The sequence below is a fragment of the Emys orbicularis genome, chromosome 12 (genome assembly GCF_028017835.1).
Source record: "Emys orbicularis isolate rEmyOrb1 chromosome 12, rEmyOrb1.hap1, whole genome shotgun sequence".
NCBI classification, from domain to species: Eukaryota; Metazoa; Chordata; order Testudines; family Emydidae; genus Emys; species Emys orbicularis.
The window spans coordinates 46,603,640-46,624,346 of NC_088694.1; the positions used below are offsets into that span (position 1 = coordinate 46,603,640).

At 54.3% G+C, this 20,707-nt stretch overlaps 1 protein-coding gene across 1 annotated transcript; it reads left to right on the plus strand.

The window, feature by feature from the left end:
- The first annotated feature begins 13,792 nt into the window (after positions 1–13,792).
- LOC135886565 (mast cell protease 3-like) lies at positions 13,793–19,398 on the plus strand. Its single transcript, XM_065414315.1, has 6 exons — positions 13,793–13,853; positions 14,685–14,841; positions 15,071–15,206; positions 15,448–15,534; positions 18,218–18,478; positions 19,249–19,398. Exons 1-6 carry the CDS (start codon positions 13,799–13,801, stop codon positions 19,396–19,398), a joined length of 846 nt encoding a protein of 281 aa, XP_065270387.1. The 5' UTR covers positions 13,793–13,798.
- Positions 19,399–20,707: the final 1,309 nt, after the last annotated feature.

Below are 20,707 nucleotides of genomic sequence, written 5' to 3' on the forward strand. Positions count from 1 at the left end.
GGGTGTGGGGAGCTTACCTGGGACAGCTCCCATTAGGGGTACAGCTGGGCTCAGGCGGTCTCCTTGCCTGCCCTGGCCCCACGCCACTGCTGGAAGCTACTGGCATGTCCTTGGCTGAGGCCCGGTGGGCGGACAGGTGGCTCCGCGCACTGTCCTCGCCTCCAGGCACCGATCCTGCAGCTCCCATTGGCCGGGAATCACGGCCAATGGGAGCTGCAGGGGCAGCGCCTGCAGCTGAGGGCAATGTGTGGACGGACCTTCCCTGATCGCAGCCCAGCGGGGAGGAACGGCAGCGCACGGAGCCACCTCCCCTTCCCCTGTCAGGCAGGGCCTGATAATGCAGCAGAGGCTTCAGTGGCTGCAGCCCAGGGCCCGGGCTAAGGAGAGCCCTGCAAAAAGTTCTGGACTTTTGGCGGCCTAGATATATGTTCCTGGGTCCCCCCTTAGCCCAGAGCCCTGGGCTGCAGCACCTAAAGCCCCTGCGTTAATCTGGTACTGGGTACAGGGTCCCAGATATGCACAGCCCCCAGGGATGCAGGGTCCTAGATGTTTCCAGCCCAGATATGCACAGCCCTGGCCAGATGCTTTATGCTAGCTCTGCAGGGCAGCTGCTGATTGACTTACCCAACATGTGAACCCCTCCCAGGGGGCTGTGGTTTGCCCTGAGTCAAACATCAGCTGAGGGGGCAGCCCCTCTGTCAAGGTTCCTTCCCTACTCTGAACTTTAGGGCACAGATGTGGGGGACCTGCATGAGAAGCTCTAAGCTCAATTAACAGCTTAGATCTGGTCTGGCTGCCACCACTCCCAAGCACTAATTCCCTTCCCTGGGTAGCCTGGGGAGACTCTTCACCAATTCCCTGGTGAACACAGATCCAACCCCCTTAGATCTTAAAACAAGGAGAAATTAACCATCCCCCCTCCTTTCTCCCACCAACTCCTGGTGGATCCAGATCCAACCCCCTTGGATCTAAAAACAAGGAAAAATCAATCAGGTATAAAAAGGGCTTTTAATTAAAGAAAAGAAAGGTAAAAGAAAACCCTCTGGGAGAGATTAGCATACCAGCTACTCTCACAGACAACAGATTCCAAACACAGAGGATGTTCCCCTGGGGCAAAAACTTGGTACACAAAAAATACCCAAATACCCAATTTGATGATTCCTCTAATTGCACAAGACAAGTTACTAAGAAATAAACACAAACCTATTTATTCCCTTCACTAATACTCACTACTTGATAAGGGGCTGAATTCAGGAGCTTTCCTGCTCTGGTCAAAAGTGAAACTCAACAGACAAAGGGAACTTCCCTTTGAACCATCTTGTCCTCCCATTGGTTCCTCTGGTCAGGTGTCAGCTAGGCTAGGTGAACTTCTTAATCCTTTACAGGTAAAAGAGGAATTAACCCGTAACTATCTGTTTATGACACCCTCCCTTTCCTTCTCCCCCAGCCAGGTCTATAACTGACCCCAGAGGCAGACGCATCGCCCCTTTCCCCGGACTCCCTCTGACAATGCTGCTGCTCCTCCTGTTTCCCAGGGCTCCTGTTCCCTCCCGCCCTGGGGCTGAGGCTGAGGCTGAGGCTGGTGAATACATGGGGAATAAGATCCCCAGCTTCAAAGGTGCTGATGCTATCGGATCTGTCTACAAAGCCTGTCTCCTCCCCAGAGTCAGATGCTTCCCCCAGAGCCATTAGTGTGTCCCCAGCACCCAGCTGGGGTGCTAGGGGATTGGGAGGGAGGGTGGTGTGTGCCCAGGACACAACTGGAGAGCCCCAGGCCCATAACGTCTCAGGGTGGTATCAGTGTGTGAACAGCCAGTGCCAGGACAGGAAAGGAAGATCTGTACAGCCTGTGTGGTTAGAGCGGGGGGGACTCCTGAGTTCATTTTGTAGTTCCACCGCACACGATGGCAGTGATTTGGAGTGAGTCACTTTATCTCTTTGTGCCTGGACTTGCCAGTCTGTGAAATGGGGATAAGGCTGCTTCCTTTAAATGCCCTGGGGCAGGGATTCTGTGCAGCACCTGGTGCAATGGGGCCCTGATCGCCCTCGTGGCGCTTGGCACAGTGGGGGCCCTGATCTCAGTCAGAGTCTCTGCAGTGCCTGGCACAACAGAGCCCTGGTCTCAGTCAGGGGAGGGGTTCACCAGCTTGCAGAATTCGGGGCCTGAACTAACTTTTTCTTTTGGGGGCTCTGCCAGGGGAGATCATTGGGGGACAGGAAGGCCGGCCTCACTCCAGACGCTACATGGCCTTCATGAAGACAGAGACAGAAGGAAAAAGAGCAAAAGGTTGCGGGGGATTCCTGATCTGGGAGGATGTGGTGGTGGCGACAGCTCATTGTAACTGCAACCTGCGGTAAGAAATGCAAGATACCCTGTCCCTGAGCCAGCCAGTCCCTGCCCTGGGCCATTTCAAAGCTGCCTCCCCCCCACTCCCCCTGAGCACTGGCTTCTGTACATTCATCCTGAAACCAAGGCAGCGTCTACACACACCCACTTTAACAAGGTTAACAACCCTGAATTGAATCCATAGTATTGGACTGTCTGCTGCACCTGCATCCCCTTGTATTTCACAGCAACATCAGCGAGCTGCTGGAGGACCACAACATTGAAATAGATGAACCGGGGACGCAGAAGATCTGGGTACATCGCTGAATCCCCCACCCAGAATACAATGACAAGACAAATGAAAATGACATCATGCTGCTGCAGGTACTGCCCCCATCCCATCACCCCCATCCCCTGTGACCTCACTCTGCTGTAGGTACCACCCCCACCATATCACCCAGCCCCTAGTGACTTCACACTGCTACAGGTACTGCTCCCATCCCATCACCCTACCCCCACTGACCTCACACTGCTACAGGTACTGCTCCCATCCCATCACCCTACACCCAGTGATCTCACACTGCTGCAAGTATTGCTCCTACCCCATCACCCTACCCCCAGTGACCTCACACTGCTACAGGTACTGCTCCCATCCCATCACCCTACCCCCAGTGATCTCACACTGCTGCAGGTACCATCCCCACTCCATATCCCCACCCAAACCTCACATTGTTCCAGGTACCGCCCCATCCCATCATCCTGCCCTAGTGGGCATATGTCATCAGAGAATTGCACAGTACTCATGGGGATGCCCCACCTGGTCCCATTTTACCTGAAATAACAGCTATCACACACAGCCAGGCTGGGATGTTCAAAGCCTTCTGCAGAGTGAGGTGTCAAAATCCCATTGACTTTCAGTGGGAGTTGGGCCCCTAAGACCCTGACCCCCTTTTACAAGCCCCAGCCCATCCTATCAAGTGCTGGGGATCAATCCTATGGAAGCTCAGCGCCCAGCATCTCCCAGTGGGGGAAATGGGGAGATTTTCAGAAGCACCAAACATGCAATGAGCCCCTGTAATACGTATGGCCAGAAGCAGGTACACACTGGAGTCCACTCAGCCCCTCCCCCAGTGCAATGGGAGCAGGTCCTTATGGGATCCAGCCTCACACTGCACAGCGACCCTTCATGTGAGGGTGGGTGGGGAATGGACATGGGGCCTTTCCCCTCCAGGGGGCTTTGGCTCCAATCCAGCCCCAGGACAGGGAATGGGTGACTCCAGGGGGATGGGAAATGGAACACAAGGCCTTTCCCGTCCAGGGTGCACCAACTCCCATCCAGTATTTGCTGACTTGAGAGGGGGTTGAGAATCAGATTCACCATTTCGCTCCCTGGCCCCAATCCAGGTGTTTGTGAGAAGCGGTGCTGTGACAGACAGAAATATCTGGTCTCTCTGACTCATGGCCCTCCCCCCAACTCACATCTCCTCTGCGGGGGAGGGGGGCAGCTGAGCAGGATCAAGGGGCCGGATTTCCACCAGAAGCTGAGCTGAGTCTTGGTCAAACAGCGGCTCCCACCACAGTAGCAACAAGCCGAGGTGAGAGCTCAGACTCTGCTGTTAGCTGCTGAGCCACCTCCCCCAGCTCCACTGCAGATGTGCACAGTTTCCAGTGGTGCACGACTGCTGGGGGTCGGGGGCACAGCTAGGTGTGACCACAGCTGTGCCTGGCACCAGAACGGGCAGCCCCCAGCTCCAAGGTGTTGCTGGCACAGAGGTGCCCGAGGCAAAGCAACAGGGGTTCGTTGCCCGGCGTGCTTCGCGCCAATAAACACACCGGGGTGGAGAAACAATCAAAGGTTTATTTGAGATCTCAAAGTGGTGCAAGGAGACAGGCAAATCTCAAATCGAGCACACAGAACAAAGCAGCTTCTCTCTTCTTATACTTTACAATTAAGCCCCCACCTCTCTCCCCCTGCACCCCCCCCCCACTCCCCCTCCCCTTTCTACCGAAGACATGTTTATACATTTAAGCCGTTAAGTCATTCTAGGGCTATAAATCTAGCTTGTTAGTAACATTCCTCTAAACAATCATTGGGTCCTATGTACTCTAGTTTACTATGTTTGCATGTTTCCTCCAGCTAGAAACATGCAAACCTCATCATTATTGCTTAGGACCTGGTTATAAGCAAGGTCGTAATAGGTAACTGACTATTTACACATTCCAATTCCTGTCCTTGGCTTTTAAGGCCGCTTAGAGTTAAACATGGAAGAACAGAGTTTAAACATGGAAGAACTCTGGTTCATATATAGGCCTAATGACACCATCAGTTCCCTCCTTTGAGAATACTCAACAAACTTTTGGCTGAGTTTTCTCATATTCTGTAGACAAGATATGATTGAGTGCCATGGAGCTGGGGTTCTCAATGAGAGGGTATGCTGGGATTTCTGGGGAACGGGGGGCACAAAGCTTACGGAGGAGCAATTTAAAACAAGCAATCAGGAGGAGGGTGACCAGGCACAGTACCACACCTGTGAGGAGGAGACGCACAAGGCTATTTCCCAGTCCTCCTAGGTTGGGCAACCAACTCCAAAGGGAATCGAAACCTGTGGGTTCCCTTTCCTGAGCCTTCCACTGCTCAAAAGCCTGTTCGGCTGACAGGACGTGCTTGTTAATGTCCTGTGAGTTTTCTGGGACATAAGTACAACATTCACTCCCAATAAGGGCACACACTCCGCCCTGGGAGGCTAAAACATAATCTAAGGCCTGTCTGTTTTGCAGGGACAGCAACCGGAGCTGGTAAAGCTCTGAGTTAAGGCTTTTCTCTATGGCCAAGGTCTCATTGGCATACTTGGTGAGAAACACAGAGAGCCTACGATAAAATTGAGCCAGTCATCCCACCCCATAGGATGGGAGAAAGATCATACCCAATCTGTCTCCTTCTGAAATGGGCTCTGGGGTGGCATACAAAGATCTATGCTGCCTAGGGCGGCCAGGGGGCAGCTTAGGGAAAACACGAAGGGGAGGGGCAAGATATCCTAGGTAGCAGCTTCCATACCACCGATGCGGCAGCCACTTATAGGCAGAGGTACCGCAAATATAAAAGGAGTGGCCATTCCCTACCAAGCCATTATAACCGCTACTCCATTTATTTGCTTGTCTGGCATTCAACGATCCGAGCCAGGCGGTAGAGTTGGATTTGCCTTTAACATAGACAGGGATGGAAGTGTCACTGTCAGGGGATAAATAATACTGACAGGTGCTATTCCCAGCAAACCAGGTGTGATTGCTGGACTTAAACTGTCGATAGCACACCAAACCAGGGGCCACTGGCCGCAACCTAATAGGGGAAGGGATATACGTTGAGTTGGCCTGCGGCTTCCAGGGGTCGTCCCTTAACGCATACTGGGACTCCATGGTACAATTCTGTGACAAGGGGGTACCTGAGACATTTTTCCCCCTACTGAACCATCCCCAACAGATATCTGACCAATTCTGGGGAACTACCCTCCAGGGTAACCCTGCAGCATGGTGCGGGATTTGGGAGCATACCCAGCAGTTGGAGAGGTTAAACTCTTGGGCAAAGCAAACCTTCAGGGACTCATATGTATTTGTCTCTAAGTTAGTAGGGATTCCTTTCCATCCCGCATGTGCCTGGGGGGAAATGGGAGTTAACAAGAGGAGTGTCTCTATGGCAAAGAGCACCACTGTGGCAGACCCTAGACCTGAACCCATATTGGGCAGGTGACCCTAGGGCCTAACAATCACAATTCCCCAAATACCCACAAAATAACAATTACTAATAGTAAGCAGATTAAAAACAACAGGGACCAGGCCACCAGGTTAGGCCGGCCCTGTGAAAATAAACACAACCAACGCTCAGAGGTCTCGCGGGGAGTGCGCTGTGTCTGTCCAAAGAGAGCACAGGGCATTCCCAGCAGACACTATTGTCGCCTGAATAACAGCTTAAGTCCCAGATCGTCGCTTGCAGTCTTCTCTGCAGGCTGGACGGTCCACCGTTCAGGAGCAGGCACCGCTTTCAGGCGAGAGTGATGAATCCAGTTCTTGTGTCCCTCAACCTTTGCCGCTGTATGGGAGACCAGCAGGACGGTGTGAGGTCCCTTCCACTTCTCTTGGAGAGGCTCGTCCTTCCAGGTCCGAACGAGTACGGAGTCACCTGGCTGCAAGGAGTGGATCGGGGCATCCAGCGGGAGAGGCTGCAAATCTTTGGTATACCTGTGGAGAGAACAAAGAACAGCAGACAGAGAGCACATGTACTGAGATAAGAAACCACACCCCATTTCCCACTCCCCTGCCAGAACCGGTGTACCATTCATAGGCCATGCCCTTCCAAACATAATCTCGAAGGGACTGAGCCCTAACCTGCCCTTAGGGAGAGCGCGAATGCGGAGCAAAACAAGGGGCAAAGCATCAGGCCACTTAAGGGAAGCCTCTTGGCAAACCTTTGAGAGGTGCCGCTTAAGAGTCTGATTTGTACGCTCCACTACCCCACTGGCCTGCGGTCGCCATGGCGTGTGAAGCTTCCAGGGGATCTGTAGGGCATCTGATATCTTCTGAACGACTTGGGATGTGAAGTGTGTTCCATTATCAGATTCCATCCACTGGGAGAGCAATCTGAGCCTTACTCTGTGCTACTCGATATCCTCGGAGTCCAACAAAGTTCAGGAGGCTCACAGTGGCTTTAAGGCAAGAGGTTAGACTCACAGCAGCAATTAACAAGTCATCCACATATTGCAGGAGGAGGACTTTGTCCTCGTTGTCCCACTCCTCCAAGTCTCTAGCCAGGGCCTGGCTGAAAAGGGTGGGGGAATTTTTAAATCCCTGGGCCAGCACTGTCCAGCAAAACTGCTTTCTAACCCTCCTTTTGTCCTCCCACTCGAAGGAAAAAATCTCCTGTGACTGGGGGTCAACCGGAATCGTGAAGAAGGCATCCTTTAAATCCAGGACTGAAAAATGGGTGTACTGCCCCCCTATAGAGGCCAACAATGTATATGGATTGGGAACAAGGGGGTGTAGAGTCTTAACCCGCTCATTAACTGCCCTCAGGTCCTGGACCAGCCGATATGTACCATTGGGCTTTTGTACAGGCAAGATAGGAGTGTTCCAAGCTGACTGGCATTCTCGAAGTACCCCGCACTTTAGGAACTGGTCTATAGTTTCCTGCAGTCCCTCTCTGGCTTCCCTTTTGATTGGATACTGCTTGATTCGCACTGGACTTTTTCCTGGCAAGAGCTGAACAGTAATAGGAGTATGATGGGCTGCCTTTCCTGGGATCCCTGATGCCCATACCAGAGGAAAAACCCGCTTCTCCCACTGACTCCACTCTGGGGCTTGCATAGCTGAGGGCTCAATTGCAAGTGTCATTATCCAGGCATTCTCTGGGGGTAAGGTGAGGGTTATTTCATCTTGGGTGAAATGCAGGGTAGCACCTAAGCGACAAAGCAGGTCCCGTCCTAATAGTGGCGTTGGACAATCGGGGAGGTAAACCAGTTTGTGAGATAGAGTTCTGTTCCCCAAAGCACATTCCGCTGGGGCATATACTGGGCACTTAGTTCCTTTCCCTGTTGCTCCCACCACAGTGAGGGAATCTGCCACAGGCAGCTGAAGGGGTTGGTTTACAGCAGTTCGTGCAGCTCCAGAGTCTATTAAAAAGTCTATGTCTGAATCTCCCACCCGCATTTTTACTCGGGGTTCCGGGGGCAGGATAGTCCGTCTCCCCTGACACCCCTATTCTTGATCCTCTGCTGCCATCATAGGGGTACCTTCCCTTTCAGGGCACTCATTTTTCCAATGTCCCTCCTTTCGGCATATGGCACACTGATTGCGACCCAGACGCCTTTCTTGTAAGCCAGGGCACCCACGCCCACGTCCTCTCATTCCCCGGCCCCTTCCACCTTCCTGAAATCTTCCCCTGCCACCAGCCTGTACTGCTGCAACCATCATTTTCACTTGCCTCTTTTCCTTTTCTCCTTCCCTAAGGCTGTAAGCCCTGTTTGCAGTTTCCAGAATCTGTGCCATTGTCATGCCCATCAAATCCTCCTTTTTCTGCAGTTTCCTTTTAATATCAGGGGCAGCACGGCTGGTAAAGATACCCTTTATAATTGCCTCAGTAATCAATGGATAGAATCCCACCGAGGGGGCAATCTCTGGGACCTGAGGCACCCTGTCTTTATATGGTGGGGGTGTTGGAGCCGAAGGGGACACCGACTCTGCCATCACAACCGGGGGAGGGTTCTGGGGACTAACAGTAGTTACTACCGAACCTGTCGGAGTCAAATTACACCTTTACAAAAGATCTGACCTATTTCTTAACAACATAAACAACTGTACATACATATGTTCATTCCATTTACCCGTACGCTGACAAAACAAAAGCAATTGAAGGATCGTATTATAATTAAGTGATCCCTCCGGTGGCCACCTTTCCTGGTCCTCTAGCTGATATTGAGGCCAGTCTACTGTACAGAATCTTTTCAGTTTACTTTTAATCAACGGATCTGATCCAAACACTTTCCAGTTCACCAGAATGCATTCTAAGGGTGTACACCTTGCCCTGCCTGCAGTACTCTGCCCCTGCCCCATATTAGGGAGACTCTGGGCATCCCCAATTCAAAACAGGTAGACACTGGGCGTCCCCAGGTCAAGACAGATAAAGTCCCCACTGGACTGCTCCTACCTTATCCACAGGACCGGTTCCCCACCGTCGCCCGCAGCTGCTTCTCCACTACTCAAGCGGGTTGCACCGTTGTGCCCTCCGGGGTCGAGCAAACCACGTCTCCGCCGAGGCCCCCGATGAAGTCACCGGTGAGCTCTGGGCGTCGGTCATCGCCGTAGTCCGTCGGCCTCCAAGAGGGGTCCGGGCAAGGCTAAATTTCAGCCTCGAGCCCACCCAGGGACGCCAAGACTGTTGCTGGCACAGAGGTGCCCGAGGCAAAGCAACAGGGGTTCGTTGCCCGGCGTGCTTCGCGCCAATAAACACACCGGGGTGGAGAAACAATCAAAGGTTTATTTGAGATCTCAAAGTGGTGCAAGGAGACAGGCAAATCTCAAATCGAGCACACAGAACAAAGCAGCTTCTCTCTTCTTATACTTTACAATTAAGCCCCCACCTCTCTCCCCCTGCACCACCCCCCCCACTCCCCCTCCCCTTTCTACCGAAGACATGTTTATACATTTAAGCCGTTAAGTCATTCTAGGGCTATAAATCTAGCTTGTTAGTAACATTCCTCTAAACAATCATTGGGTCCTATGTACTCTAGTTTACTATGTTTGCATGTTTCCTCCAGCTAGAAACATGCAAACCTCATCATTATTGCTTAGGACCTGGTTATAAGCAAGGTCGTAATAGGTAACTGACTATTTACACATTCCAATTCCTGTCCTTGGCTTTTAAGGCCGCTTAGAGTTAAACATGGAAGAACAGAGTTTAAACATGGAAGAACTCTGGTTCATATATAGGCCTAATGACGCCATCAAAGGGCTCAGCTATGAGGAGGGGGTGCGACCCAGCTGGGCCTGATCTTTCCTGCAGCATGTGTGGTGGCATTTCCAGGAATGGAGATGGCTGAGGCCGGGCAGGTGGAAACATGACACTGAGGTGTTCCCCCCACGCACATCTCTGCGCCGACGCAGGCACCTGCAGGAAGAGGACAGAAAAGCTGTGTCTGTGGATGTCTCAGCCCTAGCCACATGCCCCACTCGGAGCACACACGGACCGGGGGAGGGAGGGTGTCAGTGCAAGCTGCATCAGGACTCAGCTCCGCCCCAGATGTGTATGGCTCCAGGCTGATCCAGTGCCCAGATGTGCCGCATCTCCAGTTGTGGAGGGCACCAGGCCGCTGAGGAACCTTCCTCCAGCTCCTTCACCGGGATGCAAGGAGGGAGCGGGTGGTGTTGCTTTGCAAGACAGCAGGCAAGTGAGGCTGTGAGTTTGCCTTCCTGTTGCAGAGAGACACCGAAGAAGTGGGCTGTAGCCCACAAAAGCTTATGCTCAAATAAATGTGTTAGTCTCTAAGGTGCCACAAGTACTCCTGTTCTTTGTACAGAGATGAGGCTGGGTTAACCACAGCATTCGGCCTCAGACTAGGCCTTTCCTCTTAGCAGCTGAGCCACTTCCCTCCTGCTCAGCAGGGCTGCAGGGCCCTGCCCAGGGTTTGCGCAGCCCTGCAATACCCATTGCCCCACCAGAATGGACTCACCTCCCCTTTTCCACTCTCCCCACCCCAGTTGCTGAGGTGGGGGGTCCAAGCTAGGGATGTAACCGGTTAACTGGTAAGCATTAGGCTTACCATTAACTGGGACCATAACCGTTTACAGGACGCCAGCCCCAGCAGGCCGGGTGGGCTGGGGCACCGCAGCAGGACGGGCCAGCAGGATTCCGGCCGTGGCAGGCTGGAGCGGCACCGGCCAGGCCGGTGGGACCCTGGCTGCGGCGGGCTGGAGCAGCCTCAAATCCAGCTGCACCGAGCCAGGGAACCCGAGTCCCAGCCACGGCGGGCTGGAGCAGGCCCCGCTGGGCCAGCAGGACTCCGGTGGGCTGGAGTGGACCTTGCCAGGCCAGTGGGACCCCAGCAAGCTGGAGCGGCCTCAGCTGCACTGGGCCAGTGGGAGACCAGGCTCGGCCGCGGTGGGATGGGCTGCTTGGAGCAGCCCTGGCTGAGGCAGGGTGGGCCAGCGGGACCTTGACTGCAGGGGCCTGGAGCGGCTGCAGCTCCAGCCACACTGGGCCAGTGGGACCCCGGTCCCAGCCGCGGCAGGCGGGCTGGAGCAGCCCTGGCAGGACCCCAGCCCTGACCCCGGCGGGCTGGAGCAGCTCCAGTTCCAGCCACCCCGGTGGGTCCCCATTCCCTTTCTCCCCAGCCCACCTCAGTTAACGGTTAACCAGTTAAACGATATAATTTTCATCGTTTAACTGGTTAACTTTTTACAGCAATTTTTACATCCTTAGTCCAAGCGCTAAGACAGCAGGTCCCCCACCCACACTGGAGCGCATGGCCCTGAAGTTTCCTGCCCCTCCAGGCCTGTAACCCACCTCCCAGGCCGATGCCCCCTCCCAAACCGGGCCATGACAGTGCTGCTCCTACTCCTGCTTCACAGGGCTCAAGTTGATGAGGGGAGGGGGCATAGTGGCCCCAGATGTGCGCAGCCTCCAGGGGTGCAGGGCCCCAGGTATGAATAGCCCGAGGGGTAAGGGGCCCAGATATGAATAGCCCGAGGGGTGCAGAGCCTCAGATATGAATAGCCCGAGGGGTAAGGGGCCCAGATGTGCACAGCCTCCAGGGGTGCAGGGCCCCAGATATGAATAGTCCAAGGGGTAAGGGGCCCCAGATGTGCACAGCCTCCAGGGGTGCAGAGCCCCAGATATGAATAGCCCGAGGGGTAAGGGGTCCAGATGTGCACAGCCTCCAGGGGTGCAGGGCCCCAGGTATGAATAGTCCAAGGGGTAAGGGGCCCCAGATGTGCACAGCCTCCAGGGGTGCAGAGCCTCAGATATGAATAGCCCGAGGGGTAAGGGGCCCAGATGTGCACAGCCTCCAGGGGTGCAGGGCCCCAGATATGAATAGTCCAAGGGGTAAGGGGCCCCAGATGTGCACAGCCTCCAGGGGTGCAGGGCCCCAGATATGAATAGCCCGAGGGGTAAGGGGTCCAGATGTGCACAGCCTCCAGGGGTGCAGGGCCCCAGGTATGAATAGCCCGAGGGGTAAGGGGCCCAGATGTGCACAGCCTCCAGGGGTGCAGGGCCCCAGATATGAATAGCCCGAGGGGTAAGGGGCCCCAGATGTGCACAGCCTCCAGGGGTGCAGAGCCTCAGATATGAATAGCCCGAGGGGTAAGGGGCCCAGATGTGCACAGCCTCCAGGGGTGCAGGGCCCCAGATATGAATAGTCCAAGGGGTAAGGGGCCCCAGATGTGCACAGCCTCCAGGGGTGCAGAGCCTCAGATATTAATAGCCCGAGGGGTAAGGGGCCCAGATGTGCACAGCCTCCAGGGGTGCAGGGCCCCAGATATGAATAGTCCAAGGGGTAAGGGGCCCAGATGTGCACAGCCTCCAGGGGTGCAGAGCCCCAGATATGAATAGCCCGAGGGGTAGGGGGCCCCAGATGTGCACAGCCTCCAGGGGTGCAGGGCCCCAGATATGAATAGCCCGAGGGGTAAGGGGTCCAGATGTGCACAGCCTCCAGGGGTGCAGGGCCCCAGGTATGAATAGCCCGAGGGGTAAGGGGCCCAGATGTGCACAGCCTCCAGGGGTGCAGGGCCCCAGATATGAATAGCCCGAGGGGTAAGGGGCCCAGATGTGCACAGCCTCCAGGGGTGCAGGGCCCCAGATATGAATAGCCCGAGGGGTAAGGGGCCCAGATGTGCACAGCCTCCAGGGGTGCAGGGCCCCAGGTATGAATAGCCCGAGGGGTAAGGGGCCCAGATGTGCACAGCCTCCAGGGGTGCAGGGCCCCAGGTATGAATAGTCCAAGGGGTAAGGGGCCCCAGATGTGCACAGCCTCCAGGGGTGCAGAGCCCCAGATATGAATAGCCCGAGGGGTAAGGGGCCCCAGATGTGCACAGCCTCCAGGGGTGCAGGACCCCAGGTATGAATAGCCCGAGGGGTAAGGGGCCCAGATGTGCACAGCCTCCAGGGGTGCAGAGCCCCAGATATGAATAGCCCGAGGGGTAAGGGGCCCCAGATGTGCACAGCCTCCAGGGGTGCAGAGCCTCAGATATGAATAGCCCGAGGGGTAAGGGGCCCCAGATGTGCACAGCCTCCAGGGGTGCAGGGCCCCAGATATGAATAGCCCGAGGGGTAAGGGGCCCAGATGTGCACAGCCTCCAGGGGTGCAGGGCCCCAGGTATGAATAGCCCGAGGGGTAAGGGGCCCAGATGTGCACAGCCTCCAGGGGTGCAGGGCCCCAGGTATGAATAGTCCGAGGGGTAAGGGGCCCAGATGTGCACAGCCTCCAGGGGTGCAGGGCCCCAGGTATGAATAGCCCGAGGGGTAAGGGGACCAGATGTGCACAGCCTCCAGGGGTGCAGGGCCCCAGGTATGAATAGCCCGAGGGTGCAGGGCCCCAGATGTGAACAGTCCCAGGAGAGCAGAAAGTCATATGTGCACAGCCCCAAGGGCTGAAGGGCCCCAGGTGTGCACAGCCCCCCAGGGATGCAAGACCCTATATCTACTCAGCCGCCCGGATGTGCAGGGCCACATGTGCGCAGCCCAAAGGGGTGCAAGGCCCCAGATATGCACATTCCAAGGATTGCTGTCTGCTAGGTCTTCAGGGTGGCTGGTGACTGCCTTACCCTAAGTGTGAACTCCTCCCTGGCAGGATCCAGAGGTTGCGGTTTGCTCTGAGCCAAACGTCACTTGGGGGAGCCCAGCCCCTCCCTCTCCTTTTCTCCTGGCCAGTCTTATAAGTGACCCCAGAGGCAGACGCATCCGTCTCCTTCCCCAGACTCCCTCTGAGGATGCTGCTGCTGCTGTTCCCCATGGCCTTTTTCTTGCCCCCTGGGGCTCAGGCTGGTGAGTACAGGAGGGGATAGGCCACTCAGCCTAATAGGGAGCAGAGCCTGGTGCTACCGGAGCTGTCTGCAAACTCGGGCTCCTCCCCAGAGTCAGATGCTTCCATCAGTGAGTCCCCAGCACCCAGCGGGAGTGTTGTGGGGCCTGGGGGGTATCAGTGTTTGCCCAACTGGCGAGCCTCAGGGCTGTGGGGTCTGGGGACAGTTATCAGTTTGCGTGTGCCCAGGACAAAGCTGAGGTGCCCCAGACCCGGTATTGGTGCCCAGGACCCAGCTGGGGGTCTGGGGGGTCTGGGAACAGATGGGCATGGAGCTAAAGGGGCAGGGGGGGGGGTTGATGCTACCATAATAAATCCCCTGAAAGGGAGTTGGCACACAGAAACTCAGTAAGGGCTGATGTGGACGGTCAGCTCCTAGACAGGAAATGTAGAGCTGTGAAGCCTGTGTGGTTAGAGCAGAGGGGGTTGGGAGCCGGGACTCCTGGGTTCTTTTTCCAATTCTACTGCACACTGCACCAGTGATCTGGAGTGAGTCGCTTTCCCTCATTGTGCCTGGATTTCCCAGTGTGTGAAATGGGGATGAGGATCCGTCCTGTGTCTGCGTAAACTCCCTGGAGCAGGGATTCTCACTCTGTTTCTCTGCAGTGCCTGGGCAGGATGGGGGCCTGATCTCAGTTGGTTTTTGCACAACACTCGGCACAACAGGGGCCCTGATCTGGATGGCGTCTGTGCACGCTGAGGACAATCGAAGCCCTGATATCAGTTAGCAGACGGATACACCAGCTGGCTGGCTGGGGGCCTGAACTAACTCCTTCTCTTGGTATCTCTGCCAGGGGAGATCATTGGGGGACAGGAAGCCCGGCCTCACTCCAGACCCTACATGGCCTTTGTGAAAATAGAGAGAGAAGGAAAAGGAGGAAGCATGTGTGGAGGGTTCCTGATCAGGGAGGACGTGGTGGTGACAGCAGCTCATTGTAACTGCAACCTGGGGTAAGAAATACAAGATCCCCTGTCCAGGAGCCAGCCACTCTCCTAACCTTGGGCCACATCAAAGCTGCCCCCCACCCAGTAGGGGAAAGGCCCTGGAGTGCTGGCTTCTGAACATTGACCTGAGTGCCAGGCAGCATCTACACCCCCCCACTTTAACACAGTTAGCGACCCATGACTGAATCCAGAGTATTGTCCTGTCTGAGAACCTGCATCCCCTTGTATTTCACAGTAACATCTCTGTACTGCTGGGGGCCCACAACTTTGCAATAGGTGAACTGGGGAGGCAGAAGATTTGGGTACGTCGCCGAATCCCTCACCCTGAATTCAATGACGAGACATTTGAAAATGACATCATGCTGCTGCAGGTATCACCTCCATCTCACCCCTGACCCCACTGACCTCACACTGCTGCAGGTACTGCCCCCATCCCATCACCCCACTGTGATGGGTTCCTCCTGGGATGCCGCTTGAAACTAGGGATGTAAAAGGTTAACTGGTTAATCAGTTAACTGGTTAATCAGTTAACATTAGCATTAGGCTTACTGGTTAACCAGACCTTAATCATTAACCCCTAGCAGCCCCTGTCATATTCGTCATATTCGGCAGGCTGGCCAGAAGGACTCCAGCCCCGCTGGGCAGGTGGAGCCCAGGCCACAGTGGGTGGGCCAGACAGAAGACCTCAGCCCCGGCACGGTCCCAGCTGTGGGACCCCGACTGCGGCGGGCGGGTGGGCAGGACAGCAACCCCAATCTTGGCCAAGCCGGGTGGCTGGGCTTGAGCAGCCCCGGCCATGACAGGCCGGAGGGGTCCCGGCCACAGTGGGTGGGACCCCAGCCAGCAGGCAGGACCCCAGCCCTCGCAGGCAGGTGGGACCCTGGCCGGCCCCCAGCCATGGCGGGTCAGAGCGATCCCCGGGCAGGGCGGGTGGGCTGGTGGGACCTCAGGCCAGTCGGGCTGGAGTGGCCCCAGCCCTGGCGAGCTGGCCGGCGGGACTCCGTCTGCAGTGGCCTGGGCGGGTTGGAGGAGCTCCGACCATGCCGGCAGGACCCAGCCCCACAGCTCCAGCAGGACCCCAGCCCGTTCATTGACTTAGGTTAATGGTTAACCGGTTAACCGATATAATTTTAATCATTTAACTGGTTAACTTTTCTAACTGATATTTTCATCCCTACTTCGAACTGGGTTACCACTGAGCCTTCCTGACCACCAGCCTGGGCTCCCTTTACACTGTACTGCTGCAACAGGCTCTCACGCCCCCTCCATCATAGATACTGGTAGGGACCCATCCAGCTGCAGCTTGACACCGATGCTGAGATCAGCCCCTGCATGGGAAGGGGGCCACTTTAGCAAAAAACCTTCAATGTGAGAGCCACCACCAAAGCCCCACCCAGCTCATGCACCCCCTCCCTCCCTCTCCCCCACCCTCACTCACTTTCACTGGGCTGGGGCAGGGGTATGGGGTATGGGAGCAGGGTTCCAGGGTGGGGCCAGGGCTGAGGGCTTTGGGGTGCAGGAGGGAGCTTTGAGCTGGAGCCAAGAAGGTTGGAGTGCAGGAGTGGGCTCAGGGCTGGGGCAGTGTGTTAGGATGTAGGAGGGGATGTGGGCTTTGGCTGGGGCTGAGGGGTTCACAATGTGGGAGGGGGCTCTGGGTTGAGCTGGGGCAGGGGGTTGGGGTGGAGGAGGGGGAGGGTTCAAGCTCTGGAGGAAGTTTAGGTGCAGGAGGAAACTCCAGACTAGGGCACAGTGTTGGGGTGCAAGAGGGGGTACGGGGTGCTGGCTCTGGGGTGGGGGGTGCAGGATGGGGTATGAGGGGCTGGCTCCAGGAGGGGGCAGCACTTACTTCAGGGCCCCCCGGCCCAGCGCCACTTCCAGAAGGGGCCAATGCAACCCAGATGCCCCTCTCTGCAAAGCATCATCCCCGCAACTCCCACTGGCTACAGTTCCTCATTCCCGGCCAATGGGAGCTCGAGGGCGGTGCTTGCAGACAGGAGCAGCGTATGAGGACCTCTTCTCCCCCCAGCGGGGCCGCAGGGGGGTGCTGGCTGCTTCTGGGAGTGGCGTGGGGCTGGGGCAGGCAGAGATCCTGCCAGTGCCTTAGCGGCAGCCCCTCCCACCAGAGATCAGGGAGCCACACTTTGGGTCCATGGGAGCGGCCACTGGCTTGCAGGGCCTTGCAGTGAAGAACACTGATGTAAGCTCATGAAATCCACCCCCTCCCTCAATGTGGAGCGGGACATGCACAGCTTTCGGCCCCAAGTTATAATTTCCACACACACACTGGTTTTAGACAAAACAAAACTAGTTTATAAAATACAAAAGATAGATTTTAGGTGATTATAAGGTATAGCAAACAGATCAAAGTAGATTACCTAGCAAATAAGACAAATACACAATCTAAGCTGAATATACTAAAGAAACTGGTTACAAGTAGCAAATTCCAACCCTAAATGTTGTTTTAGGCAGATTGCAGAGATTCTTGAAGGCCAGTTGCATTTGCCTGCAGCTTAAAACTTCAGATATTTCATTCACAGGCTACACAGCCTTCCAGCCTGAGCTCAGTCCTTCGGCCCTCATACAGTCTATGTTTCTCAGATGTTTACAGCAGTCATCCTGGACGGGGATTCAGTGAAGAAAGAACCATGATTACGTCACTTCCCTACGTTCAATAGGTTTTACATATGGCGGGAATCCTTTGTCTTCCAGTGTGATTCCCACCCCTGGACAGTGGAAAAATACTGATATTATCATGGAGTCCAGTACCAGGTGGCTTGATCACATGATCCTGCAGCCATAACATAAAGACTCTTTGCAGTGTTCCCAGGAAGGCTTGCCTAGGAAGGCTCCCTGGTGAGAGATTAGCTTCTTCTAAGAATTTACCAGCCAGCAATCTAGACTGATTGCATTCTGTCTAATGGGTGTTCCCCAGGTGTAAACGCATTTGTAATAGGTGCATAGACAATATTTCTAAGTTCAGATACAAAAATGATACATGCATACAAATATGATAATCATGCTTAGTAAATCATAACCTTTCCAATGATATCTCACATGCCTTATCTTGCACAAGATACTTCATAATTGTGCCATACTAATATCATAATATTACTCTGAATAATATGGGGCATAATGCCACCCCCACCCCCAGTGAATTCCCACTGCTGCATGTACCACCCATATCCCATCACCTCACCCCCAGTGACCTCACACTGCTGCAGGTACCTCCCCCATCCCAGCACCAAGCCCCGAGTGGGCATCACAGATTTGCACAGTTCTCATAGGGATGCCCCACCCGGTCCCATCTAACCCCATCCCCCCATGACTGATCGATCCCCAAATAGGAGTTTGCTTTCCCTTCTCTCTCTCCCCTGCATCACAGCTGAGGAATAAGGCCAAGATGACCCAGACTGTGGGCACCATCTCCCTGTCCCAGGAGACGGTGAAGAAGGGGACAGTGTGCAGCGTGGCTGGCTGGGGCCAGACCAGTATGAAGACAAATGCCCAGCCCTCCCCAACCCTGCAAGAGGTGGAACTGATGGTCATGGGGAAATGTATGTGTCTGTCTCGGCCCTATCTGCACTATGTCCCGTCCAGGATGCTGTGCGTGGGGGACCCCCAGGAGAGGAAGGCACCATTCCTGGTGAGTGTGGGACAGGGACACGTGGTGCCCCAAGGTGCTGCTAGAACAGGAGACCGATAGGTCTCGGCAGAATGGGGAGAGTCAGGATCCATGGTGAGCCAGGCAGATCCTGGGAACCAGGAGTGGTTCCCTAGGATTGGCCAGATCCTAGGAATCAGGAACGGAGGCTAGAAATCAGGGACAAGAACCAGGCAGATCTTTCAAATGAGGAATGGATGCTAATAATTTGGGAACTGGTTAGATCATAGAAATCAGGGACAGAAATCATCTGATGTTCAACAGGTTCTAGAAATCAGGGACAAGAATCAACCACATCCTAGAAATCAGGGATGGATCTTAATAGTGAGAGATAGATCCCAGAAATCAGGGTTGGGAATCAGATGGATCCTAGGAGTCAGAGAGGGGAATTGCTGAATAAAGAACCCAGGATTTGATCTGAGAAATCAGCAGAAAATACAGAAATCAAGGGCAGGAGTCAGCCAGATGCTGGATATCAAGATTCGGAATCAGGGGAGGGAACTGAGCAGGTTAAAGACATTGGGGATGGATTCTAGAAATCAGACACCGGAACTGGCCAGATCCTAGAAATCAGGTATGGGGCTGGCTGGCTGGCTCCCTGGGGTGGAAGCCCTAGGTGGGTCCTGGGAGTAACTTGATTGTGAGTCCCCAGGAAAGGGGATACAGAGCTGAATTTCAGGACCATGGATACAGAATGCAGCTGGCCCTTTGCTTGGTCATCGGTAACCCTGCACCTGGTGTTTGCTTTTCAGGGTGACTCCGGGGGCCCCCTTGTCTGTGATGGGAAGGCTACTGGCATTGTCTCCCATGGCACTGGTGACGGGTCGACTCCCAGTGTGTTTACTAAGCTCTCCAAATACGTATGCTGGATCAAGAAAACTCTGCGCAAGCTGAAGCCTTAGAGGGGAGTATCCATCTCTAGTGTGAGTGGAGAGATAGATGGGTATTGCAGAGCGATGGCTGGCTGGCTGCCTATTGCAGATGGATGGATGGATGGATAGATGTGTAGCCAATGATTTTAGTTTTTTGCTCATTTCTTGTGTGATGTTATGATTAATTAACATGTTATGCCGTACATAATCTTTCTATGCTCAGTAGAGTTAAGTTGTAGCATTATAGAAGTATAAGATTGATCAGTCGTCGAAGTGATAATTAGGTATTAGGTATCTAAATAAGGAGGTCTCAAACGCAAGGCCTACAGGCTGAGGCCTGTAAGATTTTAGCTTAGCCATATTAGGCCATAGGCTTAAGCAATGCTTGACATCAGTAAGTGACCAAAGAATGACCCTATGCCACAAGATAATGGGAAAAGATGTACCCATGGGGGCTATTGTAAAAATTAACAGTAAGAGTAGTTTTTGCTTACAAAATATCCAATAGTCAGATTTTTCTACCACATGTCCTAACCGCAAGGTGTACTATGTGTGGAAATGCTAATGAGGAATAGTTGGAATCGCGTTATAAAAAGAGGGTGCCCAGATTAGGAAAACTGAGCTCCCTATTGGATACCCCAGCAGGAGCCATCCCTCCATTGATGCTGGCAGCTAGAGGACAGGGAGTGAAATTAACAAGCAAACATGGCAGAGGTGAAGGCGCCAACAGAGCTGAGATACTACAGCAATGGGTAACACAATCAGGGGATGGGTGGAGGGAAGGAGGGGATAGGTGGGGAGGGAGGGAAGGATGGAGACTTGCATATATGTAGGGAGAGCAGGAGGGATGGAAGGCAGGATGGATAGATAGAAGGGGTGAATGGATATGGAGGATGTAGGAGAAACAGAGATCTAGAATCATAGAATATCAGTGTTGGAAGGGACCTCAGGAGGTCATCTAGTCCAACCCCCTGCTCAAAGCAGAACCAATCCCCAACTAAATCCTGAGACACACTGCTATAAGAGGCCTGGAGTAAAGTCTAAGGCCTGAAATAAAATCAGACTCTGCTGATACAAAGTAAATTTAGCAAGATTCAGGCTACAAGCAAAAGGGAAGCCCTGTGACTAAGCAGATGCCTGCTTCAGGATCACTATCGGATACATGAACTTGCCAAGGACAGGGCTGGCTTGGCAAAAACACAAGCACACCTAGGCACTAAGCATTCACACAAACACATTCCAGAAGGATCATGCCTGAACACCCCAATAAAAGTTAAACACTGTGATGGGTTCCCTCGTCGGGACCCGCTTGGGACTGTCACTTGATGCGCTGAGATAC

Excerpts from the sequence above, each read along its gene's own strand:
- LOC135886565 (XM_065414315.1), top strand. The coding sequence starts at position 13,799 with ATGCTGCTGCTGCTGTTCCCCATGGCCTTTTTCTTGCCCCCTGGGGCT. Across the intron at positions 15,207-15,447 it reads ATGACATCATGCTGCTGCAG|GCTGGCCAGAAGGACTCCAG; the intron begins GTATCACCTCCA and ends CATATTCGGCAG. Across the intron at positions 15,535-18,217 it reads AAGACCTCAGCCCCGGCACG|CTGAGGAATAAGGCCAAGAT; the intron begins GTCCCAGCTGTG and ends CCTGCATCACAG.